The sequence below is a fragment of the Necator americanus genome, chromosome V (genome assembly GCF_031761385.1).
Source record: "Necator americanus strain Aroian chromosome V, whole genome shotgun sequence".
Lineage (NCBI taxonomy): Eukaryota > Metazoa > Nematoda > Chromadorea > Rhabditida > Ancylostomatidae > Necator > Necator americanus.
The window spans coordinates 19,916,313-19,925,727 of NC_087375.1; the positions used below are offsets into that span (position 1 = coordinate 19,916,313).

Sequence of the window (9,415 nt, forward strand, 5' to 3'; positions counted from 1 at the left end):
GTGACGGCAGCACATCAATGCGAGACATCAAAATGACTAAAAAGCTAAGAATTAACAACCATTCAAAGAAGTCTCAGCCATGGGAAGGAATTTTTTGGTGTGAAGGGGTGCGAAGACACCTCAAAAAATGCTCTAATCGTTATCCAGACAGATTTCTTGAGATCCAAGCCACTAAAAAAGGTTGGTGGATTTAGTAATTACAATAATTAGCACACTCCCGTTAACTGACCAATCATTTCCTGTCAAAAGATCTCAGAGGTGGATTTACGCAATCCGCATCTGATAGTTAACGACGGTTTTTAGGCTCGAATTGCAGTTCAATTGGAACAGTGTTGTGCGCCCGCCTTCAAACTATAAAAGGGTCAAACGACATGAAGCACGGTGCAGTTGCGTAAGGGGTTGCGCTCGAAGCGGTGCGGCAGCGCACAGAGGTTAGAATCTAGGCGACCTTTGCTGACACCATTCCTCGCTGTTCGCGAAGCTCTCACCTCAATTCCAACCGCTGAGCTCCACTTAATCGCGCAAATGTACCCTGCTTCATGTCGTTTTGACCCTACTATACCTGCAAACGTCCACGCATGCTTTTTGTTTGCTAGTTTTAACATCTACAGACACAGGTTGGCAACGTTACGCTAGTACATTCGTTCAACTTTGAAAATTGTGGTGTTTCGAATAAATAGGTAAATAATAAAAATGTAGAGTAGGAGGAAACACAGGAACTACTTCGACCCGACATTTTCTTATGCTGGAGAATCCAATAATAATACAATATAATAATAATAGAATGCAACAATACAATACAATAATAATAGAATACATCCTTTTTAAAGAACATCACACCTTTCAACTAATTTAGTGGTTCTAGCCAGAAATTACTCCTTTCAACGATACTTCTAGCTTTCCGACTCTCCCCGTTCGTTGCTTAGTGAAATACAATGGTATCATCCTGATGTGATGGGCGAGAGAAAAACAAAGAACACGAGAAGACCCACACTTTGACGTGGGTGGAATAGGACCAGAAGTGGCAATTTTCATTAGCTCAGATCGAGGAATACTTGGAATGTTACCCATAACTGGGTCGTGCAGCTCAGAGACACGAATTCTCGTCGTCATTACTCAATGAACAAGAAGGCATGCGCAATAACAAGTCCCAAGGACACCCTTCTTGTCTAAATCCCCAGTTAAAAGTGATGTAAAACAAAAATCAAGAAACTACCGCACTTCGACATCGAACAGGTAGGAAAACCACAGCGGCAACCCCAGCATCTTCCTGAGACGAGGGTGTAGGTCGATGCTATCGTACGTGCTAGCGGTCCTGAAGTGAAGACACCACTACAGTATGCAGAGGGGGCGGTATCGATCCAGCACGTTCGTGGCATTTCTGTTTCCTGTTCTCTTAGTTGTCGGCGATAATGTGCTTCGCTGATTTCTAAGTTCCTGGAGCTTGCGGAAAGTATTCGGATCTTATTGGACGTAAGTTCTCTTGAGTAGAAGAATGCTGCGCTCTTATAACTACTGGTTCGCAGCGGTCGTGTAGAATTTTTGAGTTCACTGGGTGCTCTTAGAAATCCACTCTACTTCATAGTTCACTTTTCTGAGTTCGCTATGGAAGTATGTAGTTTATGCTCTTCAGAATTTCTCAGATATAACACATGGTTTCTGTGTCATGTGGCAATGAGACCATCGATGACACGCTCCGGATTGTAATTGGAATTTAGCATCGGTTTTCAGAGACAAGTGTAGGGCATTCCGTAAGAGGCTAGGTTCCGATTGATTGGTCGAAGGCTCGGGACTGCTGCAGGCCAATCAGCAAATACATTTTTTTTAAATAATAGAATAGAAATACATACTTGATACACCGTCTAGCATCCTTATGATATTCGAAGCGCCATGCTAACTTGCAACCTCAAATGATTCCATGTCGGAGTTAAACGTGTTGGCGCATCCCAAGCGAATTAAAGGCAGCATACCACGAACCTGGGGTGGTACGAATTTCAGGTGGAGTATTCGTATACGGAACTGTAGATTATGGAGAGGGGATGATTCCGTCCATTTCTTCCTAATTGTCGTAAAAAACGGCCCGGAAGATACAGCCTCGGGCGTCCTGGTGCACTGTTTTCCACAAGGAGTTCGGTTGGAGCGCGCCAGCCTTGCGCACGCGCCGCATCTTCTGGGCCGTTTTTACGGCAAGAAGAAATGGACGGAATCACCCCCCTCCCTCCCTCTCCATAATCTACTATCCCATATACGAATACTCCACCTGAAATCCATACCACCTCAGATTCGTGGGGTGATGCCTTTAATTGACGCCAGACTCTTTCTTCTTTATCTGTCATCGGTTTTCCATCTTAATCTGCCCGCGATTCTTACATTGCTACGTAGTCATGATCTCACCATACGCCACATACAGCTACAATCTGGTTCCCGCTAATGGCATCCATCGATCATAGCAAGCCCGTCAAACTAGTGATAGTAGGACGTGCCGTGGAGTTTTGCACGCATGGAAATCATTGAGGTGATCTCTGTGATCTAGTCTTGTCGTGTCAAAGTTCCAAAATGACATCCAAGAGAGACGTTGGATTTCTAATTCTTCCTTGGCTAATCGTTTCAGGGGTGTGCTAAAGAAGCGCCGAATGACAGGAGATGCAGCGTATCTGCTTTCAGTAACTTCCTAATACGTGTGGTGAACTGCTGATACTGTGCAGATGAGTATAGGAATTCAACTCCTTTTCAGATATATGATGTGAGCACGAGTTTACGTGCTTCTGATAGGAGTTGCAGATAAGACAACACTGTTCTCTTTCACTTTTGTTTGTGATCGTTCTTTTCTTTTTTTATCAACTGGATTTGCATTATTTCATAAGCAATAGGTGAACCGGATAAGAGAAATTGACTGGGAAGAGTTTTGATGGAAAGGAAACGTTGTTGCGACCAGATCCTATGACTGTAGTTCTCCTCCTTGTTTATGGTTTATGAAATTTCATTTACCCACGTTCTTCAAGAAGTGGTTGGAGACTGTAGAGCAACTGTTTTGGTAAATGATTTCGTTGTACAATGTGGTACTCGTGTAATCGCGCAACGAAAAATCTCCACTATTCAAGTGGTTATCGTCGGTTCGATCTTATTTCAGGACGTACCTCTGTTTGTTCTGTCGGTCGTTAGTCATGTTGTTCAAAAAGTGTGACATTTGCATGTACGCACTGAAAAAAGGTCGGAAAGAGCGGTTTCTGCGACATGCGCAGCCAAACAAGCTCCGTCAATGATGTCATGTTTGGTAGGAGGTGGCAGCGTGCTTGCTATCGCTTCTCTTCGGTTTGATGTCGTTAACAAAGAGAGGGCTTCTTTCTTTTGTTGTAGAAATGATTGACGAATGATCTGTGTAATGGAAATCGACTACAACAGCATTCAGTTTTAATATAGTCGGCTTTCAAAAAATATCGTGTGAAGGACCTAATTTGGTGTATTTTCTGCTAAATCCTACCCTTAGTGCGTGTTAAAGTCATGGTATCACAAAAATGTCGACGTTTGGATCTCTCCATGAGTAAATAGGGGTAGGAACGCTCAATACTTAAAGCGCGGAGCTGCGTGGGCTGCTGTTAACTGTGCGGGCAGTCTGGGCGTGATTTCCCATAGTGTTCGTGAATTGAACTGCACCACTACCTCCATCTGTTAGTGTAGAGATACCAACATCGCCAATCTTGTACTACGCTGGCTTCGAAGAAGAAGCGAGTGTGATGCACTTCGCCATCCGAAGAAGCATAAGTGTCCGCAGTATTGCACATGGACTTAATTTCTTTTCCCAAAAGAGAAGTAGAAGTCTGTGAATCGGCATTGTTGATTTAAAGAAAATGTTAGTAATGTAGGGAGATCATAGTCGTAGAGTTCATAGACAGCACGTTCTTGATTTTCCTTGGTGGAGTAGAGTTTAATGCTTCCATTCTTTTAGAAAATGATCGTTTGCAAAGTTCTTCTGTTCAAAGCCCGGAGGCAAAATGTTGTCGCGAGCAAGCAGAATGAGTACCATGAGCGCCCAGTTCGTATGCGGGTGTTCCCTGCTCAGGGAGCACCCAACCGCTCCTAAACCTGTTGCCAAGGGTGACCAATTCGGACGATGTAACTCTCTTGAAGTTTCACGGGAGAGGAGGTACTTGTTGGATATTATAGCGTTTATTTTGAGATACGCAAATACTTTTTCAGTGCAAACTCGTGGTCAGATCCATTCATTGGTCGTCACGAGCATGAGGAATTCCTCGCTGAGCTTTCTGAATTGGATCTTTTAAAAAATGATCTATCCGTTAACGATTCACCTTCTTCTGGTCGGTTGAAACGCTGCAATACTATAGTCGGGTCAAAACGACGTGAAGCACGTACGCAATTGCGTACTTGGCTTCTCTCGAGGCGCTTCGGTGGAGCGTAGCGGCTAGGAACGTGGTGAAACCCCTGCTGGCATCACCCAACGCTGCAATTTCCGACAGTCCCAACTCGGTCCCAACTGCTGCCTCCACCGCGCAGTTTCGAGCGCGTACGCAAATGCACCGCAACTACACTCGTGATTCATGTCGTTTTGACTCTGCTATATATCAAGTTTCTTAAGCGTAGCGTTATAATTGAGGTCTTGCAACCCCTCCGCATTGTACTGCTGACCGGAATGTTGTCTTCAATGATTGGGACTGGTTAGAAAAGTTCGATCCTCTTGATATTCCGGTTTGTCTTTTCCTTTTGAATCCAAGATTGCACTCATTTCTGCATAGCAATTTAACGTTAGAATCCCGGCCGAGGAACTCCTGTAGATATTTCTAATTCTACCTCGCAGAATCCAGCTGAAGATTTCCTTGAGCGAACTACCGCACTAATCGATTGGAAGGTAGGTTCCAGTCTCTTACATAATACTCCAGTGAAGTCCTTATTTCTGGACGTTCTTATCTTACTTTTTTCTCTTAGTTACTTTAGCTTACATTTCATACATCTTCTAAGACTAATGTTTAGGTATTATGGCCCGAGTGATTTATTTACTTCCACCAGAAATAAGGGCGCCACTGAGTGCACCCTCCCCCAACTACATTTTAATGTAGAGCCTTATCAAACTTTGAGTTTATTCCCTTCTGAGGTATAGGTGGACGATTTTTAGGCTTGGAATCATTATCTGAGCAATGACTGGGAAAGTGATCTCGGCCTACAAAAAGGAGACAATGAGACCGATTCAACGAGGAGTTCTATTTCATCGCAACAACCTCATGAAGTTCTCATCTCTTGTGAATCTGAGCTCAAGGTATTGGCTATAATGAGAATTCTTTTTGTTTAGGCTATAAGTTGTTCAAACGATCCATGTCATTGGGTCCATGTTTGAGATTAGTAGATAGGACGTGAAGTCTACCCATAATTAATTCGCGTATCGTGGAGAAATTTTGGGAGTTCTTTTCATCCTCGTTCAAGTTAACGAACATTTATCCGCATTTGCTGTTTCTATTCCTCCTTTTCTAATTGTGGACCCGTATTTAGATAGATGAAGCGTCTTACGGTATACCAGTTTTATGCTTATATTTGTGTCCCTATAGAGACTGTCTAATCCTTGAATTTGATGTGTTTCAGTAGGCATACGTGACAGCATTTGAAAACTAGATGATTGATAACGATAACGAGAATGAAAGAAGAGAAATCTCTGTTGATCTTCGTCGCCCTACCTGGTGCTTCGTTTAGGAAACCAGTGCGCCAGATTTGGATGTAGCTATTGTTCCCGTATCAGGTCCTCTCACCTGGATCCCGTCAATCCATGGAAACGATCACGTGGAGGACAGCAACTGTGATGTTATGTCATGGAACAGTGGTCCTTCGACAAGAGATAGCAGTCCGGAGAGAGTAATTAAGCGTCGTGGTGTAAAAATGAAGGTAATGGTTTTAGGAGATTCATTTCTTCTCGCCATTTGCTAGTCTGTATTCAGCCACCAAGTGATGAGGGGACAAACCATCGCCGTTGTTTGAACCGAGAGGCTGCGTTCCGTTATAGGGAGAGGAAACGTCAAGAACAGCGTGAACGTAAAAGGTCTATTACTTTTTTTATTTTTATTTTTCTATAATAAAACCGCTAGCGTTTACAAAGTGGAAGGAAGTGTTTGTTTTTAGAGAGCTGGAACAGCTTGTATGTCACAACAGAATTTTAAAGGAACAATTAAGACAACTCCGCAGTGATATTGCCGAGTGGCGATGTAAACTCAATCGAGCAAGGAAGTGATGTCTCAATGTGTGCTTCTCTTTCTTCATATGATATTATATTATGTATTGCTAATACGTTAACTTTGTGTCAGTATGTTTTGCTAAATAATGTAGATTCGCAAACCCATGTCTTCGTTTTTGTGTTTGAATCCTCACGCAGAGGGCTTTAGTAGGCAAACATTCATCTTATGTGAAGTTGTTGTGGAAAATGCAAGCTGCAGCGTTCGTTTGGATCTCAAGAAGAGGGTAGAATTAGTACACAGGTGATGCTTTTTTTGTGTGCGCTGCTCTGTGCGATGCCGGGAGTAATTAGTGGCGATTTTTATTTGATTATGCTTTGCGGGAGTGGTGAATGGCTTGGTCAAATAGATCTAGATAAATAATATGTGTAAGAAACAGGTGCTTATTTTTATCGAGATGTTTGTAATGTTGACAACTTGTCTAGAGTTAAAGGCATCACCTCAGGAATCTGGGGTTATATGGGTTTCAGGTGAGTTGTGCCTGTGCGGGTTCGTAGATTGCGGGGAAGAGGGTGATTCCGTCCATTCTTTTCACAATCTACGACCCCATATAAGTATAACCCACCTGAAACCCGTACCATCCCAGATTCGTGAGGTGATGCCTTTAAACTTTCTGTTGCACCATATCAGGCAAGTGAAACTCGTCATCCGTTTATCGTTCTAAGTCTACCCATTGTCTTTATCTGCGGTTGTCTGACCCAGCCAAACTTCTTGCTCAAAAATAGGTTCCTATTCTATTTTAGATGGAAGAAAATTTCTCTACCTACATTTTGAGCTTCAAGTTACTTTCAACTCCGATCTGCTGAAACATTAAATATTGAAATAGTCAGTTGATGTTCTGTGCAGCTTAGCAATGAAAGATTCTTTACGGGATAGTGAGGAAGCCCAGTGGCAGTAAGACTTCCCGATAGCTTCGTTTAAAGGCAACGTATCATGAAACTAACGACGTTGAGGTCTGTAGGCAAATACAGCAGAGTTCGAGTGTAGATTATTAGTATGAGCGTGGTCCTCAATATCCCCTAATGTTCCTTGAAAAGGCATACAAAACGTTTATTCCTACGAGATACGTTTGAACGCACCACCCGTGTGCACACCCCAGTCCCCTCAGAAGCCTATTTACGCATTGCGTTTACTTGTATAGTTTGCTGACGAGTCCTCATTGATTTTCCACCGCTCGATTGTAGAGGCGGCGAGTGCGCAAAGGTGGCGCGTCCTCACCTACTTCGTAAGAACAAACTCCGTTTTTCAGGACGATCAGAAGAATTGAAAGGGGCACACTTATACTCGTAATCTACTCCACGAACTCTATATTTGCCAGAGAGAATCAAACATCGTCAGTTTCGTTGCTACATTTAACGCATTGGTATTCATGTATCAGGAGATCTCCCACATACAGTTTCCACATTCCATATTCTACCGATTCGCATGCACCATAAAGAAGGGCACAAATATTGCTGCTAGTTTGGCAACATCTGAATATGACGAATTGCAGTTTCGAAATCCAGTGTTTTTGCGAGGTAGCAGAAAACACATGCGCTTTCCGACTTAGAGTTCAGGGAACTAGTAAGCTTACGGGGAAAAAACTAGGAAGCTGTGTATGCATGTGTAAAGGGTTGAATCTCTATGCGTAACTAGCACACGGACACGCGACAGCACCGAAACCAAAAAAAGAGTGAATAGATTGGTTGAGATAGTAGTAGTTTCCCCTGTATGGGTAGACTCCTAGGACGTTTCACGGCACAGCACTAGAACTGTTTAATCACACGTAAATAGAAACCAGAAGAAGTTATGGTGTGAATGATCATTTAATCCTGAATTTCACTGTCCCTCCCTAAAAAAAAAAAAAAAAAAAACTTCGCCCTCTGCCAAGTCAAAGAAAATCTCAAAGGCAGTATACAACGAAGTTGACGATGTTGGTATTTCTCCACTGAAGGATAGGGTTAGGGGAGTAGATGTCCAGCGGAAGCTAAGATTCGTGACAAATGGCCGATTAATACCGTTAGAAGTTGTGGATAAACAACAGAATGCGTGAACGCGCTGGAATTGAAATCAGAGTCAGGTTTTCGAACGGATGCGAAGAAAACGAAGAATCTGGTACCAACTTATCGGTTCAGCAAAGGTGACACTGACCTGTACAAACGAACCACTCAATGATCGTGCAGACACGATTGTTGGAAAGTAAATCTCTGAATTTTCTCAATCTTGAACCAAGCCACTGTTTCATGATCTTGCAGTATTCAGGGATTCTCTCAGTCAAATTGGACACATTCACTTTAAGATTTTCTTCTCTTCGGTTTATTGAAGTTCGGTTCCCAGTAAACACGAAGTAGATGTTTTGTCGAGCTGCGTGCTCAGATCGCTTATATTTGAAGTCGTGCTTGCTTATTCGAAGTAAAATCCAAGGGCTTCAGAAGAATTCTCATCATTGTTTAAAGGCATCACTTCACGAATCTGAGGTGGTACGGATTTCAGGTGGAGTATTCGTAAACGGGATGGGAGACTATGGAGAGGGGGTGATTCCGTCCATTTCTTCCTAATTGCCGTAAAAAAACGGCTCGGAAGATACGGCTTCATTCGTTCTGGCGCACTATTTTCTACAGAGAGTTCGACTGGAGCGCGCCGGCCTTGTGCGGCGCCGCATCTTCTGGGCCGTTTTTTTACGGCAATTAGGAAGAAATGGACGGAATCACCCCTATCTCCGTAGTCTCCCATCCCGTATACGAATACTCCACCCGAAATCTGCACCACCTCAGATTCGTGGGGTGATGCCTTTAAGCATCCATGAATTAAATCAGAAAATGTTTACGCGATCCGTATTTTACTCACATCGACATGAATGCCAATTAAAAACAAAAGATCTATTTTTTTAAGATTTCTAGCCCTACCTTTGCTTCTATGATTATGCTTACCTTATGTTAAAAGATTCTGTTGTTTCCCCCTTATCACCTTGAAAACTCTTCAACGCACTTTCCAATTCGGTGTAGAAAAACGTTCTCAGTTTTTGAATCTCCTCAGTGGACCTCCTGATAAATACTGCATCGCAAAGGTCTCTTTGCGGACTGTTCTACTGGATTGTAGTACTACTCATATTGAATTTCTGCGATTTCTGCAGTTAGAAAAACTGAATGTGGTTTAAAGGCATCATCTCACGAATCAGGAGTGGTGTGGATTTCAGGTGGAGAGTT

At 42.9% G+C, this 9,415-nt stretch overlaps 1 protein-coding gene across 2 annotated transcripts; it reads left to right on the plus strand.

The window, feature by feature from the left end:
• Nucleotides 1–1,291: 1,291 nt before the first annotated feature.
• RB195_014484 (uncharacterized protein) lies at nucleotides 1,292–6,229 on the plus strand (the record flags this gene model as incomplete). 2 transcript variants are annotated; one of them, XM_064204785.1, is made up of 11 exons in its annotated part: nucleotides 1,292–1,312; nucleotides 1,435–1,473; nucleotides 3,947–4,033; nucleotides 4,095–4,144; nucleotides 4,198–4,316; nucleotides 4,613–4,704; nucleotides 4,766–4,864; nucleotides 5,129–5,269; nucleotides 5,698–5,886; nucleotides 5,940–6,040; nucleotides 6,121–6,229. In XM_064204785.1, the coding sequence occupies 11 exons, from the start codon at nucleotides 1,292–1,294 to the stop codon at nucleotides 6,227–6,229; spliced, it is 1,047 nt and encodes a 348-aa protein (XP_064060665.1). The 2 variants fall into 2 exon arrangements, with proteins under 2 accessions (XP_064060665.1, XP_064060666.1); XM_064204784.1 differs by lacking the exons at nucleotides 1,292–1,312; nucleotides 1,435–1,473 and having other exon boundaries at nucleotides 3,993–4,144.
• Nucleotides 6,230–9,415: the final 3,186 nt, after the last annotated feature.